We start from the raw sequence: 24,898 nt of genomic DNA on the forward strand, positions 1-24,898 counted from the left end.
ATTATACTAGCTAAAACAGCTGACTTAACTGGGCAGAGAGACTCTTGTCTATAAATCCTTGCACTTGGAAGCAAAAGGACCTCTGCAAGTTCAAAGCCAACCTGGGCTACATACTGAGACCTTGTCTTATCCCCCCATCTTTGTCCTCTCCACCAAGCCCAAAAGTTCTCTTCTACCGTGGGAAAAATCCTGATATTGTATATTTAAATTAATTAGTTTGTAATATTCAGCACTGATCAATAAAAAGCACATTTCTGTTTTCAGGGAAGAGAACAACCAGAGACTTGCATCTGAAATTGGGAGGCATTAGGGTTTGCCTCGGCCAGGAAGGAAAGAAAATTTCAAAAGTACAGGTCCATAAGCCAGGGATTTATTTTGCTATAAAGTTACAATGAAGCAAAATGATGAAATCAATAATTTGAAATAGGTTTTTACTGTGAACACAGAAAAAAAACACCTTGTTATAATCTGATGCTGCAATTATTTAATTTTTCAAAAAACATTAGAGATGTGAATTTTTAGGCACTCTAACACATACAAGGTATAGATGAAAAATAAAATTCACAAACCTCTCTTAAGGTACTAGGACGGGGCTCTGGAAACTAACATTTAATATTAAGGGCGGGCATGGGCAGAGCTGGAGTTACAAAACACCTACAGTTCTTTCGAGAGCAGCAGTTAGCACAGCCATTCTTGGGCTGTCGAGCTTCTCTGCAGCTCATACTCTCATTGCCAATCATACTTCTATGTACTTACCTACAGCGAGCCAGCAAACAAACACAAACGAAAGCAGAAAAAAATATGACAGGGTTAAAACGATAGAAAGCACGGTTTTATACCTCGTTCAAGCCTCCTGTGCCCATCACCGGGTTCTCATGTTTCTTTATCACCCAGTATTTTCTCCTCCCTGTTCAGGTTACAGCACAATTAAAATTGGCAAGTTTTTGATGAAAACTAACACAGGAGAAAGAAATGGGAGTAGCCAACACATGGGTTAAACATGAGCAATCAAAAGAAAAATGTAAATTTAAACCACAGTGGACAGGACTACATCCCAGAAGAGTGGCTAGCCAGAGGCCCGATGAGAAAGCACTGGGAAAGCGAGAAACTTCTTGACCTCTCCCATGTGGCTGCTCGAGTGCAAAACACTACATTGGGGAAAACACTTGAAAACTTTCTTTTTTCCTTTTCCTTTTTTTGACCACCAGAGCTAGTGATCACATTCAGGGCCTAGAGCAAAACGGGCCCGATCTCTACCACTGAGTTAGACTCAGATCACAGCGTACACAAATGATTTCAAGGGTGCCGGAGAGAATTAAACAAAGGAACTCAGGAGTAAAATAAAATGTTGTCCCCACTTTCAGACATAAGCATGCTTGTTGTCAAGTATCTTCCCAGGCCCCTGGATGGGATGCTGATGCTCCTCCCCTGTGACAGGGAGGGAAGAGCCCAGGTACACAGCTCATGAGGTAGAAACGTGTTCTTGAGAAAAGTGAGAAGTAAAAGCATTTCCAAGAGAAGTTCCTACTGTTTACCATGATATAAAAATGTCGGGGGGGGGGATACATTGGGACACTACTCTGCGCTGGGTCCTCTAGCATCCTGCTTCAGCATGACAGTCAATTTCTCTTGGATGCCCGTATCGTCTAGTTTGACGATGTCATACCTCCTTGCTCTTATATGTTCTTTTCTTAAAAGCTTTACCTATGGAGAAAGCGTGCTGTGCCCAGGACTCTCTTACTGGGAACGGCAGCTGGCTATCTTAAAGGGGTTTCCCCAGACGATTTCTACAGCATGTTTGGAGCCTCCAATTTGATGATTTGTGCATTTGTGTCACCCCCTTCTCTCTTTTTATTTTCGCTTGCTAAACATATAATGGAGTCACTTTTTCAAATCTAAAGTACGGCCATCATATATCATTCCGTGAACCATAAGGGACAATGAGGAATGGAGAAGGGAAAGCATGGTTATAGGGATTTAGTGGGGATCTCCCCACTTCCCCCAAACTGCTGACCTCACTCACACTGCAGCCCAGCTGCCTAGGCTGGGGCCTGTGCATAGCACACAGTAGCCCAGGCCACTGTGAGTCCATGTGCAACAGCATGGATATGGAGCGTCTTCCTTCCAAATACCCAAAGATGCCAAGACCCAGGTCATCGCTACCCTGAGAACGAAGATACTCTCCAAAATACTTGACTTTGCGGCTTTCCAGGAACTTGACACGTGACACAGGCAAGTGATTCATGAATGAGGAAGAATAAAGCTTGGACTTGAGTTCACCTAATGTCCATGGTCATGCAGGGCCACAGTGGTCCTCAAGGGCAGTGACCAACATCCCCGCCACCGGCCTCAAGTTACCGTTTCCATCCTCAACACCATGCGGTACCAGATGCCAGCAGCAAAGGCCAGACACATGTCCCAGCCCACCTTTCTGCCGTCCCTGAATGCTTCCTTACTGTTCCTCTCTTCCTAGGAAGGAGACACAGCCAATATGAGGATTTCCAAAAAGATGGCTCTTTAACATACCAGCCGTTCCTTGCAGTCTATTCTACATACGCCACTGTAAGAAGCTAAAAACATTTCCACAGTTTGATACTACTAGGATGTATGGAATGGTACTACACCATCTCAAATGTTTTCTTAATCTTCATAGAAATTACAGGACTGAGAATTCCTTTGACACTTTTTCTTTCCTGAACTATTATATATCTCCTAAGTCCCAAATATAAATTAAAAAAAAAGTCTGTTGCATTCTGGTAATGAAACCGCCTGTGTTAGGTGCATTGAGGGATGGTCTGACATTTCTAAAAGCCAATCATCCTGGAGGGCATTTCAAGGGCACGTTAATAGAATATGACACTAGACTTTAACATAAGTATAACACGGGGGAAGAGAGTCCTGCCACTTTTCTCAGGTGCACAGCACCGGTGTCTTCACATACCAGCAAACAACTGTCCCCTCACTCAGCCCCATGGCTGAGGCTAATCTAGATCTTAGTCTATGACAAGAAAACAGATGCTAAACTCACTTCATCAGTATATGCTTGAGAATCATGATGCCTCCAAAATGCTGCCCTGGCATCCAGCAAGCTGGGCCACCTTACCTGAATATTGCAAGAAACATATAGGCCCCTTCGGAAGGAAGTTAACACACAGAAACAGAGTCAGAGATAGCCTGTATAAATCAGCCCGGAAGAAAAGATGCCAGTGTATCTTCAAGAGGACTTTGAGAAGAAAATGTTTGCTCCTTGCAAGGGCTTGCTTATTACAGTGTTTCTCAGGGGAATCTCAGCCCAGTTGTTACCGGGAGCACACTGCAGGCTACTAAAGGATGCAAACTCGCTGCTCAGTCAGTGCATTGTGGGAACACAAATATAATCTGACTTTCGCTTTCTTCACATATTTCTTTTCCTTATCTTTCCCATGCTTCCACTCTTTTTCTTTTCTATGTTCTAAAGTGTAGGAAAATTAAAACCACAGATCCCAAATACAACAGAGGAAAGAAAAAAAAAAAGCCCTAATAGTTTCAATGTCAAGTGTTCTGAAATCCTCAGTGTAATGAAGAGCCCTGTTTAAAGATACAAAGCATCTTTTCCATTAGTATCTAAATAAACAAAAACAAGGGCAAGCCAGTGGTGTTACTCCAGCTGTGGAAATGTCCAACTCGTTGTCATCACTAATTAATTAGAGAAGATGACCCCTGCCTTCAGCATTGGCTGAAAATAGGACAAAGTCAAGAGCTTTTCTTCTGACTGATCAAAGGATGTAAAGAGAGAACTCCGATAGGAATTAGGAGCTTACTTCTGATGGCAGAAATCACATCTTTCAGCCAAATAGACTCCACACAGGAGGAATTGGAGTCGGCAGTGCTCTGCTGAGACAGTGTCTGCCCACTCCTCATCGGCGGATGCCCACCCTATTGACAGAAGATGCCATGGCGCTTCATCCTTCTCTCTGCCTCCCCACAGTACAGACAGATGGCTAAATACCAGTCTCGAACCACTCTCTTCCATAATCCCAGGGAAAAGTACATGACTGCGTTTCGTTTTTAATTTGCAAATTGAATCTGATGTGAAAATGCACGACACTGTTGAGAAACAAATACTTCCACTTCTTAAAAAATGATACTCAATCCACCGACACCCCAAATCGGCAGGGATGCTATTAGTCATTTTGGGCCATTACCTTCTTCCAGTAAGAAGCAAACGAAAGTTTTACACCCTCTGTTGAGGAGTTATATAACAAATACTGAGCTGGGATTTATAATATCTGGGGTCAAAACGTGTCTTGCTTATACATGTACTTTTGTCTTCTCTGATTACCCAGTGGTGAAATAGCACCCTCAAAGGGTTGTGATATGACCTCTTTCTCTGAGTAGTCCTCTATAAATTAGGTGCAGAATGATAAAGACACCAGAAATCAACCTTACGTATCATGTTCACACGAGTGAACTTAAGTACATACACATAAATACTCTATATGTGCATACATACCATCCCTTAAAAAAGGCCAGGTTTTGTGTTTGTTTTTAAATAAGTTGCATGGCCACAGCCTTCCTAAACATCCCAATAGATTCCTCATAGTTTGAGGCAGGGTCAACTCCTGGTCTCTCTCGCTAAATGTGAAGCTTGCAATCTCTGTTGCTCTGGCCAGTCTGACTCCGTGGTCTCTGCTTCTCTGATGCTGGATTGCAGGAGGGCCACCACGCAAATCTAGCTTTTAAATGGGTCATCACACTTAATGGTCCTCACAATTTACCCACAAATTCATCTCCCAGCCGAGAAGAGCTTCCTCTGTGTTAGGAGGTTTCAGTCATATTCCAAAAGCCACTCGACTTTTATTACAGGAGCCTCAGGAAAATGATCCAGGTTAGCCTACCTCGATAAAAGGGTCATAGATGAGGCTTGCAGATTCCTCCCGCACATCACAGGCCCCACTTGGAAACACCGTGTACTTTTACAGACTCTGATGCTTGTTTGGAGCACAATGATACAAGAGCACCTTTCACATAAGAGTGATGAGCTAGTGCTTGTACATATCAGATGATAGGGCATTTTTAAAATTTTATTTTTTTGCTCCAAAGTTGAGTATGAGAAAGATCTGCTATTACATTGACAATCAGATCAAAATCTGGAAATCATTGAAAAAATAGTCTAATTGTCTCCCCAATTCATCACCTCAAATTCCCATTCAGCTTCAAGATATACAAGGCCCTGTAACCCTGGCATCCTCACACCTCTTACTGAATGGGAAGGAGGACTTGGTCCTAAGCCAGGGACTGAAAGTTGGCTCAGTTTCTTCGTTTCACCCCCTTAATAGTAATTCTGATAGAAGCACAGTGTTGTCCCGGGACTAGGGGGGAACACCCAAGTTACGATGAGTAGGGAGTATAGTATATACTCTGTTGCTCTATAGCTTCTGTAGTCATTAGCAGTAACTGGGTGGACTGAATTTAAACAGATATCTATATACAGTGCTGGCTATTAACTCTAACAACAGAAGGGAGCCGCCATTCATAACGGATTTTCAAACATTCCTAATGGAGTTAAAGACTGAAGGGTGAGACTCTTGCCAGAGAATATGTGATCTAAAAAAACAAGGGCCAACGACAGGCCCTATGATCTATGCTTATTTCCCAAGGAAAGTAGCCTGCCTGTCTTAGATACACTTGACCTGCCCTTGGCTATTTCTTTGACCCTTGTGGCCACTGTGGTACCAATGCTGCTTGACTTCTTACCACCTCAGCATGGGCTTTGCCTGTCAGTAGCTCATATGATTGCTCTGGACACGTCTCACCTGTAGAACCGGGAATTCCTTGTACCCGACAAAGCATGAGATATTACAATAATATCCAGGTGCCATGTAAGTATAACATGTCTGAAGATGCTTCTGCACTATCCAGAAAGGGATGCTGTAATGGACAGAATATAATAGCTGGAAGATGAATGATTTTTTTGTTACTTCCTCCAGATCAGATTTTTCTGAGATATGTGTTCATTACTGAGGAATTGGTTGCACTGGACGCTAAACAGTGACTATATTGGTACTGAGCTAACAGGACCACACTCAGCTTTCCTGCTTCACTGGTTTCCTCCGGGGTGCCATCTGCTAATAGAAAGAGACACACGTGCATGTCTGTCTTCAGTGCTGCTCTCTAGGGAAGGCTGATTAAGCAGATATTTCCTTTTTCCCCACTGCTATGTCAGTCAACTTCTTACCTTTGGCTGCAGTGGTGGTGCACACTGGGCTGGCACAGGGTCTGTGATATAGGTCTTCTTGGGACCACTGACGGGATACATCCCCGGAGGGTTCTGATTCCCGGCTCCAGAAGCAGCATACCCAGGTTCCCGCTTCCAGGTATGAGGCTGAACTTGTTGTTGTCCATAAGAAGGATCCACATCATTTCTGCCCCCATAACCAGGCCCTGCTGCATAATACGGTTCATAATAGCGTCCTTGGTTGGGGGTATAGCCATATCCCGGCTCAGGCTGATGCCCCGGGGGTGGAATATACGCATAGTCGGCACCAGCACGAGTCGAAGGAGGAGGACACTGTCCTGACGGAGGAACTGGCTGAGTGTTATAGCCTTGAGGCCCTGGGCCATAGATTTGTCCAGCAGATGGGCCAGCCGTGTAATGTGGGCTGGGCTGGGCCGACTTCACTTGCACATTGAAGGTGGGCCTCGAAGGTGTGGATGCTGTAGTGTAAGAGGCTGGAACTGGCTGAGGCTGCGGTTTGAGAGTGCCGATGGGCGTCACTGGGATGGGTGCAGCCTGGGGAGAAGGCTGTGGTTTCATCGCCGACTTCTTGGTTGCCGTCAGAGGGGGCTGGTTTGGAATGACCATTCTCTTATGTCCCGTGACGGGAGTAGACACCGGAGGAGAGGCTGTTAGACTAGCAGAGCCCTGAAATGAAAGAGAAGCTTGATAAAAAAAAAAAGATCAGCAATAAAAGAAAAACAATACGCAACAGGGAGAATGGCGAATTAGGTGAAAAATGTATAAACAAGACATAGCCTTTCCTTAAGGAGCTCACTAACCGAACATCAGTCATTGTGTGCAGCAACAATGAGATAAGACACCAGGAATACGCTTAACCAAAACACGGACTATTTACTGGCTGAAAATGGAAGAGATGATGAAAATAAGTATGTAAAGAAATTTGTAAAAATTCAGGTCTAGAGTGATACTTATCAAACCATATAAATAGAGCAGTCATTTATTTTACACTCAGATGGGAACAGAAGAGACCACACATAGCCAAACCTGTCGTGGAAAGGAGGGGCAAAGCAGAATTCATCCCACTGCTGATTGCAAAATATTATGCCAATCTTAATAAAAAGAATGTTGCAACAACATAAAGAGAGGCCTAGGATGGAAGGAACAGAAAAGGCAGGCTGGAAACAAACACATATAAAGTTCACTTATTTTCTACATGAGCGCCAAGAAGAAAGAGTGGAGAAGGTACAGTGTCTTTTACAGATTGTGTGCAAACACTGGGCTGCATCAACCAGAAAACAATTCAGAGACTGGTCTTACACCACCAACTCAAGGTGCTGCTAAAGATGGAAACACTCGAGGCGAGAACACAGAAATAAAGTTTAAGAGAATGGTCTCGACAATGATGTAATGGATACAGCACCGGAAGCACAGGCAACAGAAACACAATGAACCAGGGAAACGATATCATACTGAAAATCTCTACACAGCAAAAACATCAGAATGAAATGCAAGCCATGAACGGAAGCAGATGATTACGTATCCCGGTAAGGGGCTAACCATCAAAGTCACTAAGAAAGCCTTACTGCACAGTACACAGAGACAAAGAGGGGCTCAAGAGAGGACTTGGTCCCTAGGATCCACATGCCTGCTCACAACCACCCATAACTCCAGCTCCAGGGGATCTGATATTGTTTTCTGGCATTCATGGGACACCAGAAACGCATGGTATACATGTATGTATACATTCAAAAAATGTCCATAAAATAAACATAAAAATAAAAAAAGGAAAATTTAAAACACAAGCCTTAGGATTTAGAAATAACAACAAAAATACTTCCCTAAATGGCGTACAAAAGACAAAATATTAAACACTGTTCAACATTACTAATATAGAAATGCAAACCAAATTCAAATGAGGAGTCACATCTTTGTCAGGATCTTTGTAACCAGGCAACGCCAACAGGCAAACTAGTGTTGGCAAGAATGGTAGGGTCTCTGCATGCTGCCATTGGAGAGGCAAAGTGACAGGGCGGACAGGAAACACAGTAGGGAAGTCTTGAAAATATTAACATGGAACAACATACGACATGGCAATTTCCCTTACTGGTACATATCCAGCACTATTGGAATGTGGACCTTCAAGGGAAAGTGTCATTTTTATGTTCATTACAGCACGATTTACAATAACATCAACAAAAAACTTAAGATGTTTATCAGTGGACAAATATTGCGTGATTTTTACTACATGAATTGTTGAAAATAGCTAAGATTCACCTAAGCCAAGAATAGGGATGAGAGTGGAGAAGGGCTGGTGTCTTAGTTAGGGTGTCTATTGCTGTGATGAAACACCACGAACAAAAGCAAGTTGGGGAGGAGAAGGTTTATTGTGCTTCTGTTTACACACCACTGTTTATCAGGATAGGAACTCAAGCAACCCAGGAACCTAGAGGCAGGAACTGATGCAGAGGCCATGAAGGAGCAAGCTTACTGGCTTGCTCAGCTGTTTTCTTGTAGCATCAAAGCCCAGGGAAGGCACAACCAACAATGGGCTGTCCCCTCCTCCATGAATCACCAGTTAAGAAAATGCCCTACAGGTTTGCCTACCACACAATCTTACGGAGGCATTTTTCCCAGTTGAGACTCCCTCCTCTCCTATGACTCCAGCATGCGTCAAGCTGATGTAAAACTAGCCAGCATAATGGGTGTGTGTGTGTGTGTGTGTGTGTGTGTGTGTGTGTGTGAGTGTGTGTATATTAAACAGGGCGTTCCCAATCAATTGATCTGTTCTCAGTCAAACAAGATAAGCTGTGAAGGTCCCCTGTTCAATAGTGCACTTACTATCATCAATACTAAATTGTGCAATGAGAGTTTTCTCGGAAGAGACAGAAAAACAAGAAGCTATCCGGACATGACCAAAAGGGAAGGCAAGGCCTGGCTCCTAAGAAAGGACAGGTCAGAGCCAAATCCGTGTCTTCCTGTCTCATGTGCGCAGCAATTCCCACTGTGTCCCAGCGAAGAGTGCTACCTCAGTCCCACACTAGCACAACTGGGCTTCATTAATATACACCGAAGGCGCTTGGAAAACGAACGGCGGAAAAATCAGCACAGAAAAAGATTCAAGTCTCAGAAAATCACACATACATGCATGTATAGATGAGTGTGATATTTAAATGTGCTCGATTTTCCAAACCGAAGTGTTAAATTATGACAAAAATTCAAGAATTCATACAAAATCAAAAATAAGATAAAATGTCAAAATATATTCTTGGAACCACCAAATAATCCAATAAACAGAAAATATTCGGCAACATGACTCTTCAATTAACTGATTATGTGGACCAGATAAGCATTGGCACAGTTTTCTTTAACCATGAAGAACACAAATACATACACTTTAAAATAATTATTCCTGCTCTTTTTCCTTTCACATCCAATAAGATAAAATATGTAAAACTTGGGAAGAAAACTGTATACACCAAAATATACTAGTTTTAAAGACACTTATGATAAAAATATCCAAACACGTGCCAGCATACGCGCAATAAAACACACAGTGGAGACATGGGGACATGGGGGAGGTTTGCATAGGGAATGCTTTTCTTTTTGGTACTTAGCAGAGAAATGGGTTTATTATGGCATTTTCATACAGACTCTTTTTTTGGGGTGGCTCCCCTTCCCCCTATCCCTGTCTCCTTTCCACTTTGATATCAAACACGTCCTATTAGTACCCTCTTATCCCCTTTCCTTCAACCCTCCTCTCTTCTCTTTCAGTCCCTTTCTAACTCAAGGAGCTATACCAGCATTCACACCACACATGTAAGAATTCAAAATGAGGTCTTGCATATAGGAGAGATCACGTGGAATTTTAGACAAGCACACAAAGGCTCTGAAGATGGGGCTCTGAAACCATCGCTCAAAGAATGTGGAAGAAAGAGAGAGAGAGAGAGAGAGAGAGAGAGAGAGAGAGAGAGAGAGAGAGAGAGAGAGAGAGAAACTGCTTATGGAGAAGAAAATTCAGGAATTGTTTCTAAGCAGTGAGGGCTACATTACTGCACCGTTTAAATGCAATTGATTGGCATTAGTTTAAATGCAATTGATTGACATTAGTTTCCAAAAGATATGGAACTTTAAGCATCTGTTCCAGGGCTGAGTTTACAGCTGTAATAGAGAATGTGACTTCTGTTAGGCCAGTTCCTCAGTCACTGTATGCATTTATTGTCGAGTCTGTAAGATGTTCAAAGTATGAACTATCCGGGCAGTGGTAGCACACACCTTTAATCCCAGCACTTGTGAGGCAGAGGCAGGCAGATCTCTGTGAGTTCAAGGCCAGCCTGGTTTACAAGAGCTAGTCCCAGGACAGGCTCCAGAACAACACAGAGAAACCCTGACTCGAAAAACAACAATATAAAAAAAAAGTATGAACTCTATGTTGTTGTTGCTGATGAATCATCAAAGAAATCAAAGCCAATCCCTTCTGCAATCAGTTTCACCTCTGTGACATGTTAATGATTGACATTATTGACTGGGGGGAAAAGTCTAACTTTATGGTTTTTCTAGGTTCAGTTTACTTTTCCATGTGGTCTGTAACACAATGTCAAGGTCTTAACTGGGTCCTTCTTCATTAATGTCTTCAGCTCATATATTCTAATAATATACTGCTTAGTTTAAACATACTCCTCCCCCCCCACACCCCTATTCCAATTGGACACTCTGAAGATCAGTTTCACCTGAACAGAAAGGAACCCTTCACCTATCTAGCAACATCGAAAATGCTTGGGTTATGACAGTAAATGACAAGTTGTAAAATTAAACAAATTCTGTATTCAACAGAATCCTGTAAGGAACCAAATCAGGAATTTAAAATTAGACCTTGTATCTTAGAATTACAAGTTCCCCAGGAAACCATACTTGAGAAAAATAATATGCTGGAAAGATAGCCTTAGGAGTCAGGATCCTCCAAAACAGGACCAAAGAAAAATGACAAGAACATGCCATGCTCCAACCAGGCATTCGCGAAGAACTGATACATACAGGCATCGTGTACATGGTGAGCAGGCAGGGTCAGAAGAGTGACCTGCAACCTGCACTGAGGTAACCATCATCTCCTTGAGGCTGGAGAGGACTAGTTGTGAGGGGTGAGGAGTGTAGCCATTTTAATCACCAAGAAGGGAGGGCTGCAGAAGAGAGAACTCAGACAGGTGGAAAATTCATAGTCAATCTGTGAATTGGCATCTCTCAAGCAGCATTGCTATCACCCTGGGTTTACAACTGATGTGTTGGCTTCTATTTCACGCAATGTTGATAGTAGCGCATAATAATCATGTAATCAAAAGTCTATACTAATTTCCAACCTCACCCGGGTCGGTCAGTATCTCCATTCCAGATGAGAACCTCTGGAAATGAGACGTAATCTACTGCCCCATGGGAATGTTTTCATCTTTATCTCTTGTTTAACCTAAGTGTACAGAAAGGTACATACCTATGATGAGGGATGCCCTGATGTATATGTGTTGTACTGGTTCATGAATTAAAACTGTTCTGGCCTGTGGCAGGGCAGAAGAGAACTAGGTAGGAACTCCCAGCAGAGATAGAGGCAGAAATAAGGCAGAATCAGAGAGATGCCAAGTAGCTGCCAAAGGAGGCAGACACCATGTTGTAGGTCAAGAAGCAAGAGGTAACAAACCTTGAGCCTCATGGTAAAATATAAAATAATAGAAATGGTAAAATATAAAAAAATAGAAATTTCCTGTTTCAGGTATGTCCACGTTGCACCATGTCTACTAAGAAAGCACTTGGTGTTCTTCAACAATATCCAATCAACCATGTCACTCCTCAGGAGAACCTTCTGTCTGCAGCTACAGTGATTTTTCTCAGATGTGCATACAACCCCACTCACTTGCTATTTAAGAGTAAGTTAGTGGAATAATAGACTAGAACCCTTCCATCTCCTGTCTTAGTAACATGCCGTGCCCTTGACTTTCACCCATATCTGAGTTACTAAGCTCTCTCACATCTGTGGCTACCCAATATCCAGCTCCTAAACAAAACTTGGCTTGAACCCTCTGTTGGAGTGTTTCCCATTTCTCCTTTTATTTAATATCCTATATGTATGTGTCAGCTTCTTCAAAGAAAGGGTTTTGTCACTTTTACTGAAGCAGACACCTAAATAGTCTACAACATCATAGCCCACAGCAGAAATTTAGAAGACATTTGATCAGTGAATGAGTAATTGTCTTGTAAGAAAACTTCAAAATACCAGCATCTATTTTTCCTTGTGAAATTGAGACTAAATACACGGCTACATTAGATACAGGCTTAACTATAGTAGTGCCATCAGGTCCCTCTTTTCTCTAGTTTAATGACTTTAAGATAGAATTATTAATACTACTATCTTTCCAAGAAGCAGTTGAGGTCCTGCATTTTTTCTGTCTGTTTTAGAAGAGGGGGAGGTTTATCAACTAGCTGAGACTGGCCTTGAATTTACATCAGACTTCTGAGTCTAAAATCACAGGTCATATACCAGGACACTGGGCTACTTATCCTTTTAATGATCACAGTGCAAATGCAATTTTCTAACTTCACGTCTTCTTACAAACCCCCAGGCAAAAGTTCAAGAATAATTTTAAATGCATTCATGGGGCAAAGAGAAAGGAAGTTACAGCAGCAGGATTACCACAAATTCAGAGCCAGGCCAGTATACAGAGCCAGCTTGGGATATACAGTAAAACCCTGTATCAAAGGTTAAAAAAAAGTCCTGGTGGTAGTGTATGCCTTTAATTCCAGCAGTTGAGAGGCAGAGCCAGGCAAAGCTCTGTGAGTCTGAGGCCAGCCTGGTCTAGAGAGTGGGTTCCAGGACAGCCAAGACTACACAGAGAAACGATTTCTCAAAACAAAACAAAAACAAAATGAAAAGATCAAATAATAACTAAAAACATGGAAATAATATATTCCATATATATCCACAAAAGTACAATTAATTTTTTATTCAATAAACATCTGTTGTAAGCAAGCTCCATGTCAGAAATTGCTAATTGTTTGAGGTGCAAGAAGACAAGGACATTGGAGATTCTTGGCAAATGCATGCTTACTGAACGTAATGTGAAGAATGTGACGAGCTATATACATGAGTCAAAAATAAATTCTATTTAGGATGGAAATTTTCTAAGATAACAGGAGACAGTGGTAAAAGGTAAAGATCCACATCTAAACAGCAGGATAATACTCAAACACCCACCCACATTATATCTTGATCAAGGAAAGCAATGACATAAAAAATACCCAAACATAACTGTGAAATGAAGAGTAAACTGTGACATCAGCCATTTATACAACTTTTTTTTTTTTTTTTTTTTTTTTTTTTTTTTTTTTTTTTGGTTTTTCGAGACAAGGTTTCTCTGTGGTTTTTGAGCCTGTCCTGGAACTAGGTCTTGTAGACCAGGCTGGTCTCGAACTCACAGGGATCCAACTGCCTCTGCCTCCCGAGTGCTGGGATTAAAGGCGTGTGCCACCACTGCCCGGCCTATACAACATAATTGAAGGGACACAATGATATTTCCACATAGCCACGAAACAGAAAAATATGTACAGAGAAATTCCTAATTGACTTGTTAAACAATGGGGACGGGGAGTATCGTTCCCATCACATTTCATGACAACGGCCATCTGTTATTTGACAAACGTGATGCTTTTCTCTTGTGGATATCCATGTTGCCTTCTGTGTGTCAGAAAACAGAAATTAAAGGACTAGCTGGAAATTAATCAATGCATTATAACAACAAACATTTATATAGCACTCATTTTATGTAAACATCGTCAAGTGCATTTCATACACAATTCTCACAATCACAATTGAGAGAAGAATAATGATCGTATTTTCTAGATGATGCTGGTCAAGGTCAGGGTGCAGGTGGGTGTCTTAAAGACGAGACTATTCTAAGATAGGCATGATGATGCATGTCTGTAATTCCAAAACCAGGGAGACCGATGCAAAAGAATCATGAGTTAAAGGAAAGCCTGGTCTACATAAAGAGACTTCTGTCTCAAAATTGGACAAATCAGAACCAAAATAAACAACAACAAAAGCATACCATTCTAACCATTCAGTTCTAATGTTCACCAATAAAAAGTAAAACAGACCAAATCAAAACAAACACACACACACATACCACCACCAGCACCTCCAGCACCACCACCGACACCTCAAAAGACCTTTTCAAACTATCTATGGTTTCCATATTTCTACAACTTCTGTGATCATGATATAGACACAGAAATTACTTTTTCCCCTCAGAATAGTTGTTCTCAACCTTCCCAATGCTGAGACCTTTTAATACAGTTCCTCATGGTGTGGTGACTTCTAAGCATACAATTATTTTATTGTTACTTTATAACTGCGATTCTGCTGTTATGAATCATAATGTAAATATCTGATAAGCAACCCCACAGGGTCACAATCCACAGACTGAGAACCGCTGACTAGAAGAAACAAATGAATAAATGAACAGGTGGGCAACGATACTCAATGCCAGGGTCCAGGAAATACTAATATATATCTTAAGAGGCACTTCTCAAATCTCACCATACAACAGAATCATTTAGGCCTTCAAAAAACATACCATAAGCCAGGTGGTGTTGGTGCACATCTTTAATCCCCAGCACTCAAGAGGCAGAGGCAGGCGGATCTCTGTGAGTTCGAGGCCAGTCTGGTCTACTAGAGCTAGTTCCAGGACAGGTTCCAAAGCTATATAGAGAAACCCTGTCTCAACAAAACATAACAAAACATATTATAGACCCAACATTTAAGAGGTCAAAATATTAAAAATGAATATTATTTATCAACATATATAATCTGTGCAACAGTATTTCTCACCTAGAAATATAAGCAAGTATATGCTTAAAGCATATTAAGTAACATTAGTGTAACAAATACACAAAAGGAAACAGCAAAAACAAAGGCTTGATATATTTTATCTGATTAAAGTTTTATATTGGGCAATCTAATCAAGAGACACTTGCTCACTCTTTCCTGTGTTTTTGCATATTACAGGGGAGGAAAGCAAGCTCATAAATGGTTCCGTAGTGATAGTTAAAATAATTGCAAATGTTTCTGTCAGAATCAAAACAGATGTTTTCAATTGGTGTCCTGGGACAATTCCAATATGGGACAGGCCTAATACACACACACACACATACACACACACACACACACACACACACACACACTCGCCTTCCAAAGTCTCTACAGACTTCCTGCCAGAAAGATGCAGGCATAAATATCTCGCTTCTGTTCCTCACATCCACACTTGTTCATTTCACAGTGCTGTGCTCTGCAAACACATACTACAGCTAGTGATGGGCTATTCTTAATAACTTCTGAGGCAGGAATAGCAGAAACAGTATGGTCTGATGTGGCACTCCAGAGCAGTTGGCCTCAGAAGCTGTTCCATTTAATTAATTCTCGCCACACTTCCGAGAGGGAATAAAAGACTGTGAGGACAGGCAGCTCCCTAGCTAAGGATGGCACTGATGTCAAGTTGTTTCTCAGAAGTAAAATCAAGTCAAGTGGGGGCACTCAGATCCTCCCTTGAAATTGTTCTTTTTTTCCCCTCCTTGATTGTTATATACAGACAAGCCAGAGGTCAGTCAGGTGAGGCCTACATGCTCAAATTCACAATCATCCTGAAAGTTCAGAGAGCCAGCACTGTAAGGAGCGCCTCCCACTCACCCCAAACATCTTTCAAAGGAGACATCATCAGTTTGAACTTCGGAAGTCATCAAGGCTTCTAATGGGATACACACAACACAGCCCACAAAGTCCCTAGCATGTATGTGTCCATACCTGGATAGAACACCATTGACATAAAGGTTTATTCAATTTATGCGTGCTATTGTTGAGGACTGCAATAAGAAAAGAGCCTATTTCCATACCAAAAAATTCTGTTAACTGAGCTATCATGCCCCCCAAGGCCTAGCAGGGTTCTTACATCAGGCCAAGAAAATACAAAATTGAGTTAGGACGAGAACAGAAAGGTCTATTTTCCCCTAATCTGTACAAAGAATATAAGCATGATTCCTTTAGTGGGCAACCTTGCCATTAAGAATAATTAAGATGCACATGAATTATTCTGTTTATATGTATAAAATGAAGAGAAGAATAAGGAGACTATGGCAGAAAGATATGGGGAATGCTATAAAGCTTCAGAGAAAGGGCATGCAACAGAAATGTTCATGGGAAGAAAGGGTCTATGTGGACGGACAAAGATTATGGAAACCAGTTATAAGCGAAGACCCATACCTGAAAATGTGTAACATGATGGAATGCCACAAATATCTCTACTTGATATTCCTATGAGCTAATAAAGTTCCCAATTTTCAACACGAGCTTTCTGGTGTGCTCATCTGGTCCACTATCACCAGTGACTGAGAGTCTAAAATACATAAATGTACACTGATATATAATCACTTATTTACTGATGATAGCATCTAGTCTCTCACTCCAACCTCCCTCTGTGGGAGTGTGGATGTATTCACAGGCCATGGGACACATGTGGAGATCAGATTACAACTTGTAGAAACTGGGTGTCTCCTTCAACTATGTGGGACCTTTGATGAAAACTGTCCAAGTTGGCAGCAGGAGCCATCTCACTGGACGCAAGGTTATGCGCTGTTTTAAAGTCACTGCTTTCCTTGTTGATTTTGGGCTTTATTCTGTCCTATAGTACATAACTGTATGCTGGCACCAGAATATTCTGAAGACTCTTGCCTTTATTAAACTCCCTGGAAGAACTTTAGTGTCCATAGGATGCTACTTAGCTGTACAGCGTGACCTTGCCCTCTTACTTCTGGTGACAAGAGACTCAGAGCCCTAGCCCCACAGCGCTGCCTGGATGAGAATACATTCCTATCCTTTAGGTTTTGAGTAAAACGATGTTTCTGGGATGCCAGTCAGGCCTGAATTCCCTGACTGCTCAAGGTATCCAGAGGCAACACTTTTCCGCATGCCAGTTTTAGAGCATCCCAGCTATGCCATTATGATTTAATAGGCACTTTCCCTGAGCTTCATGTGGCCCAGGACTTTGTCTTTCAAGTTCAGCATTCTATCTTGTAGACCTAGCAAGAGATGTTCATTAAACACTCAACATCACTTCAATCCTGTATCAGTGATAAATTCCATGAGAAAATCAATGCAATAAGCTAATGCTGGACAGTTAGCCAAATCATAACTGTCTCAAAGCCTTCTCTACCCTGCACCAGAAGTGCTAGGCCAACCTGTCAGTCATCGATCTAAGCATATTTGGGCATAATGAAGAGTGTTGTAACTCAATTTCATTTTGAAGAACTCTGAGTTGATGAATTCTGGGTTTCTTCCTGTACATGGTAAGTAGTTTGGCAGTCTGATTTTCCTGCAACAATAGCACATTGTTTGATCTACTATAATAAGAATCTACTATAGTAATCAGACTACTTCTGATATTCAGAAACCATCAAAAGAAAAAGGACAAAATGGTGCGATTCTTTCTGGTTTGTTAATCCCAGCAGTGCAGAGGTGTGTTTGTGTATGTGTGTGTTACTGCGTTAGAGGTTAACCCGAGCACTGCAGGGTTTTGTGGATGTGTGTGTGTGTGTGTGTTACTGTATTAGAGGTTAAACCCCAGCACTGCAGGGTTTTGTGGATGTGTGTGTTACTGTATTAGAGGTTAAGCCATGAATGCAGCCGAAGCCAGTGTTTGCAAAGGGTTCCAAATCAGGAGCACTAGGAGAGAGAGCACGAGCAAGGAACTCAGGACCGCGAGGGGGGCACCCATACACTGAGACAATGGGGATGTCCTATCGGGAACTCACCAAGGCCAGCTGGCCTGGGTCTGAAAAAGCCTGAGTTAAAACCGGTCTCGCTGAACATAGTGGACAATGAGGACTACTGAGACCCCAAGAACAATGGCAATGGGTTTTTGATCCTACTGCACCTATTGGTTTTGTGGGAGCCTAGGCAGTTTGGATGCTCACCTTACTAGACCTGGATGGAGGTGGGTGGTCCTTGGACTTCCCACAGGGCAGGGAACCCTGATTGCTCTTTGGGCTGACGAGGGAGGGGGACTTGATTGGGGGAGGGGGAGGGAAAGGGGGGGCGGTGGTGGGGAAGAGACAGAAATCTTTAATTAATTAATAAAGAAATAAATAAATTAAAAAAAGTCAAAAGAAAAAAAAGACACAGTATATTAGGAAGGGATTTTCAGTAACAAAAAAATAAAGGATATTTCTGATCTGTGCAAAACTGAACCAGATGACGGTCTTCATAGCATCATGGTGCATTTGATCTGAACAGAAGGTGGAGACTACAGATCTCCACTGAGTCTCCTCAAGGAAACAAAGCTGGGCAAGATTCACTCAGAGAAGGCCCGTGAGCATCAGGGTCAGAAGCGTACTTCTCCAGAACTGCAGAGCATAGTTCCAACCACCACACCAAATGACCAGACCTTCTAATAATCTACAGAAGGCAAAAAGTCCTGTTTATGATTTCAAAAGAAGCAGACCTCTGGGCTGAGACACCAGGCAGCAGTGCGGAATCAGTGGGGACCAGTTGATCCATGCATGTGAGCAAGTGGCTATGTTTGATTCCCCCCTCACATATACCGAAGGAATTTGGGTACCCCAAAACTAAGCAAAAATAGAACAGGTATTATGTTTCAGACCTCAGAGAATCCCCTGAACAAGGCTTACTGAAACTAAAACAGAGAAAAACAACGACACTTAGCGAGCAGGTCATATTCACAGCAGAGTCACACGATTTTTGCTCAGGGTTTTTCTTCTTTCTTCAGAGAAAACACATTCGTTTCAAAGTGATCACTGTATCATTACGCTCAAAACCATGTCAACCCCATTGTATATTCAATCGCAAAATAAAGCTTCCCCCCCCCACTAACATGTTTGTTCTGAGAAAAACAAGCAGCTTATAGCCAGAGGCTATAGACAAATAAAAGGGACAGACTGAGAAGGACAGAGTTTCTGAGCAAAGAACTCTTTTGCCACAGAGCAGGAGGAAGGGATGGAAATGTTTTCATACAGAGCGACTATTAAGGGCACAGAAGAGCTCTATTCTGCAGACCTGCACACATCCCTTTATCCTTGTAAAACAAGCCATGGAAGCACAGGGTGAGTAACTGTGGCAAAAGTGCTCACATTTTAACTCTGGGTAATCACCAGAATGCTTCTGTTATTTTAACCCTCCACTTTCAACAATCCTGCACTCACAATTTTTTTTCCCTCAACCACAGCACACATGGTTACAGCAAATGAGTGTACCAGGCACGTCTGCCGTCCCAGAAAGAATTCATTTTCCCATGCCAAATTCATGTCTCCTGGAAGAAATTAAGCGTAAGCAGGTTCAGCAAACACCCAGACGAACCCCGCAGTGACCACATGGACGGATTCATTACTGCAGTAATGTGACTTGAAAAGGGTGAGAGAGAGCAGAAGGATCTGTAAAAAAAGGCCTTTTACACCTCGCTTGGACAATCACAGAACTAAAAGAAAGAAAAGGAAAATTATAAAAAGGCCGGTCGCACCAGTCTCTACCTATCCTATAGAAAAATCAGATTGCCTTTGCTATAACCTCAGAGGTAAAAGGCATTTGGCCACATGATTCACAACATACGAATAGTATTCTTAATAAGAACAACATCTCACAGAATAAAACAGTGCTTGCTGACGTGGTTCCCCCAAATACCCTTTGCTATTTTACCTGTAGTTTTGACAGCCTTTCTGATGAAGCCTAATTGATAATTTAGATCATGCACAGAACTTGCACAGAAAGTTGGTGATCATCATGACTGATGCCTGTTAGCCAGGAATCTATGGGTGGTTATTAGGGCACATTGCCATGACGCAGTAACAGGGCACTATGATGAATAAGGGAATGGGCCCTTCACTATATGCACAAAAGGATCAGCAACAAGGTAGGACGTGGTTTCCTCAAATGGGGACGTGAACAGTTGAACTCAATTATTTGAGATTAATTTCTCCAAAGAAATGAAAGTGAAGTAAAGAACTAGTTCATCTCTTTCCCATTCTTTTTCTAATAGCGAACAATAGCAAATCCAGACTAAATATCCTTCGGACGCACTCTTCTCTAGGAACAATGCCTGAAAATAAGGAGCTTGAGAAACGACCTTCTATTCTACTTAGGAGTTCATGTTCCTCTTTACAGAAATAAATGGTTTGGTAAAACAGAAAGATTCTTGGAAGGACACCTTTTATAACAGATAAATTCTGGTAACCAAGATCCTTTGACACGGACTATAAAAAGACCAATCTCAACTGAGCATATTTTCAATTTTTCCCCCAAATCTCAACCTAGACAGCTATAAAATGCTATTTCCCTTACAGTGCTATAAGATTATAAGAAAGTGACAGAAGAGAAACTTGTATATAGATCATGATTAAAATCCAGTACCAAGAAAAAACACAACAATAGCTTTAGATAGTGACTGTGGGAAGTAGAAATCAAGACATTGTGCTTTTCCTTCCACAATTTTCTCTTTTTAGTTAACATTATACTTATTTGCAAAGAAAACTAATCGTATCTCCAAATGTTTCCTTCAGACAGCCCATTACCTTTTCCCAAACTACCCCAAAGCAAAGACATATACTTCGCTGGCTTTTATATGTATGACTACAGAATCCCCTTTTGAATGAGCTGTCATTCGCACTCAGCTACCTTTGACCGAGCAGATAATATCAGTGATGTAGCCTGCTACAGAGGGCATTGTCATTCCTTGGTGTGGAAAGTCCTTCTGGATATGTGTTGCTTTTATTGCTTAATGAATAAAGAATCTGTCTTGGCCTCTGATAGGTTAGAGTAGAGCTAGGTGGGGAAAACTAAACTGAATGCTGGGAGAAAGAAGGCGGAGTCAAGAGAAGCCATGTAGCCGCTAGTGAGACAGACACAGGAACCTTACCAGGTAAGCCACAGCCTTGTGGCAATACACAGATTAATGGAGATGGGTAAATTTAAGATGTGAGCTGTCCAGAAATATGCTTAAGCTATTGGCCAAACAACACTGAAAATAATATGGTTTCTGTGTTATTATTTCGGGACTGAGAAGCCAGGAACAAACAAATTCTACAACAATTCCTGGCTTCTGTGAGCCCACAGGTAGTCAGAGAAGCAGGCAAAGAACCAGTGAGAAAGTCTCAGATTGGTTCCAACATGTGGTCTACTTGCACGCCAACCCACTTATTCTCTAAACACAAGCCAGAATTCCTTAGCTAAAGGATGCTGGCTTCAGAAGCAGAGGACAGGGCTTTCATTCTATGCTGAATTAGCAAATGTTTTTAGGCATGTTCTTATCTCCATGGCTTAACTCCTTCTTAAAATCCTAAATTAAAAAATTAAAATGCTTTCTTAATTTCACACAACAGCAACAGATTTCAAACATGAGTTTGCCCCTCCATGGAGCTCAGATGAATGTACTTATGTAGAACATAAATAAATGTCAGGTTCGAAAAGCAGTATTGGTATTAGTTATGTTTGCAGTGCAGTGACCAGAATGCCTGAAACAAACTATGTAAGAAGGAAAGGCGGTGTTAGCTCAGAGTTTCAGACCATACCATCCATTGTGGCAGAGAAAGCATAGTGGGTGTTTCCATGGCAGCAGAGTGGAATGGAATTCCTCATGTGACAGACGTTTGGCAGAATATTTGGGCTAAAACCAGGAGTGGGTATTACCTTTAAGGATCCATCCCTGTGACTTAGCACAACCTGCCAGGTCCCATAACTCTAAGGATTGAAAAGCTGCCTTGAACAGTGTCACTCAGTAGGGAAATAAGCGTTCAAGCACACAAGCCCATGGGAGAACATCTCAGACTCAAATCCTGAGAGTAGATTAGTATTGTAACTGTGAAACTCAAGAGTGAGGTTTCTTTCTACCTTATGCTCCTTAAAACAACTTAGCATGAGGTCAATAAGACAAAATTAAGGACCAAAATGTCTCTTTTTGGTGACTGCTTTTAGATGCTTCTTCCCATATATCACTGTTTTGAGATTAGAAACTTTAGGAATTCGATATTGGAGAGTTTAATATTGAGGTTATTTGGCCTGCTGTAGTACTGAAGAAGTAACGGAGTTGGTCAGTTGACATTCTGTTAGAATAGAAAGAAGTGAATAAATAATTGTTAGAATGAGTGAATATATTTAAGCAGAGATTTCTTCCTAATTTTCTTGATACTCTCTAATTTGTGCAGATCTGTCGGGAAAGTTCAAGGGATGCTTCAGAGAAATACGAAAGCATCATCCACAGCAACAACTATGATAGCATCTAGTAAGAAGACTGGAAAAAGAACCACAACAGGGATGAAAGAACGAGGCCAAGAGATGGAAGGACAGCAAATGATGCCTAGATGCACAGGCACACAGGAGACCCAGTCTTTCTTGGGAAATTTCTCCCTCGAGGACGCCAGCAGGAAAGAGTCAATAAAAGGAACAATGAAAGAGCCAAACACACAATTTCTCCATGAAGACCATCCAAAAAATAGAAAACAATTCTACTCAAGATTTATTTTTTTATATATAAAAGATACTTCAGTGTTGGCTGTATGGGTATTAAAACCGCAAGGAAATTTATCAGTAAAAAAACTTCAGTGATAACAGTCTAACACGGAGTCACCTTATTTCCCAGCCTTTCCTACATCTTCTGTTTTTATATATGGTATATTTATGCATGTGTGTGGTAGGGACATGTGTCAGTGTTTAAATATAAACCCCATTTATGTCAAGTTTTATATCTTATTTTTCATTTAACATTAGACAATAGATGTTTTGAAATTTTTTGAAACTCTTGAAGAAGCTACTTGTAACGTCCTAAGCAAGAAGTCAGTTGGCTTCAACAGACACATGCAGTCAAGACACAATTGTTCAAGCATATTTAACTTCAAGATGAGGACCATAAAGCGACACATTAAGGAGTTGTAGCAAAGCTATGAATTACACTTCACTCTCTTTAAAAAGTTGCTTCTGAAAACACAGAATGAAAAGGTTCAGCGGCATACCAAAATGCCAGGAACACACTTCTAACAGATTGTCAACTGACCATCCCCCTTACTTCTTCCGTACTACAGCAACTTACCAGCCTCCACGGTACACTAAGCCAGACACAGGCCAAATACCTCAATATTAAACTCTCCAATATTGAATTCCTAAAGTTTCTAATCTCAAAACAGCAATATATGGGAAGAAGCATCTAAAAGCAGTCACAAACGAGTGATTTTATTGACAATAGTATTGTTGTTGTTGCTTTTCCATCTCTCCCTTTCCTTCTGAGACCCCGCTATCGGGGAATCAACAACTACGGCAGGAGAGCATCACTGCATTATGGAAAGGTTCATTGTGGAAAGCCCTACATCATGCACACCAGAAAGGGATTACAAAACCCTGGCAAGAAAGGACGGTATACAAAAGGAAAAGTGATTGGGACATTAGCAAAGATGCTGAGAACTGCAGAGATTCTGCCCAGCAAAAGTCTTGCTGGCATTTTTCACACTGTGCAGTGAAACATGGGCATAGGTAAATGAGATCCACGAATGTGACTGATTTGACAGAAGTCAAAAACATATGTTTAAAAGTCTTTGTTAAGAAAAATATAAACTGGAGCACCAGAAAAAAATGGAGACTACTGAGAACTCAAGAACAATGGCAATGGGTTTTTGATCTTACTGCATGTACTGGCTTTGTGGGAGCCTAGGCAGTTTGGATGCTCACCTTACTAGACCTGGATGGAGGTGGGTGGTCCTTGGACTTCCCACAGGGCAGGGAACCCTGATTGCTCTTTGGGCTGATGAGGGAGGGGAACTTTATTGGGGGAGGGGGAGAGAAATGGGAGGCGGTGGCGGGGAAGAGGCAGAAATCTTTAATAAATAAATAAATAAATGAATGAATGAAAGAAAGAAAGAAAGAAAGAAAGAAAGAAAGAAAGAAAGAAAGAAAGAAAGAAAGAAAGGAATGGAGAAAAGGAATCAAAAATAATTTTCATGACAGAAGTGGAGGCCTAAATTCAGGATGGCAAATTAAGTGATCTTCACATTCTCTAGTCCAAGAATCTCTGGAAGAGTGATTAATAGCTTTCATTGTTCAAGCAACACAGTTTCAGTACATATGCCTTAAGAACACAGTAGACAACTCGCTTCAAGGCACACACAGGTATCCATGTAACATGAACATTCTTGTTCCTAGAAAAACAGTCTCATCGCTACCTATGAAATCCTATCTGAGTGCTTAGGCAGGAAGGAAAAATATCAGAGAAGAGAAATAACAGATAACAAATGGCATTGTTTGATACTTACTTGACTTTTAAAAAAATAGTTTATCTTAAGGGCAGAAATCGCTCTTGGTTTCTATCTGTTAAACCACTAAACTGACAAGTGGTGTTCAATTTCATACATTGTCTTAGAGATCCTGGGTCAAGGAAACAGAATTCTGTTCTAAGGATCCAGTAATAGGAGTCTACGCTTTCACCCTAAGCCTGAATTTAAACTAGCGAGTGGGTAAATGGGTCCTTCAGACTACAATACTCCCACCATTTCACAGTATTTCCTCACCAGTGGCCAGCGGTCAGTCAAACATTAATGCCCATTAGAAACTAAATATTACTATATGGCTATCTAAAATAACAAAAGATATATGCACAT

At 41.4% G+C, this 24,898-nt stretch overlaps 1 protein-coding gene across 22 annotated transcripts in view; it reads right to left on the minus strand.

Moving 5' to 3' along the window:
- Positions 1–24,898, minus strand: part of Lpp (LIM domain containing preferred translocation partner in lipoma) — a 617,771-nt gene that overhangs the window by 229,096 nt on the left and 363,777 nt on the right. For all 22 annotated transcript variants that reach the window (XM_050160008.1, XM_050160000.1, XM_050159989.1 and 19 more), the window contains one exon: positions 6,218–6,904. In XM_050160008.1, the coding sequence (XP_050015965.1) occupies positions 6,218–6,904 (687 nt within the window). The remainder of the gene's footprint in view (positions 1–6,217; positions 6,905–24,898) is intronic.

This window comes from Alexandromys fortis, unplaced genomic scaffold (assembly GCF_014885135.2).
Source record: "Alexandromys fortis isolate MF-2015 unplaced genomic scaffold, M_Fortis_MF-2015_v1.1 scaffold_100_3062768_6864082, whole genome shotgun sequence".
In the NCBI taxonomy this organism is placed as follows: Eukaryota; Metazoa; Chordata; class Mammalia; order Rodentia; family Cricetidae; genus Alexandromys; species Alexandromys fortis.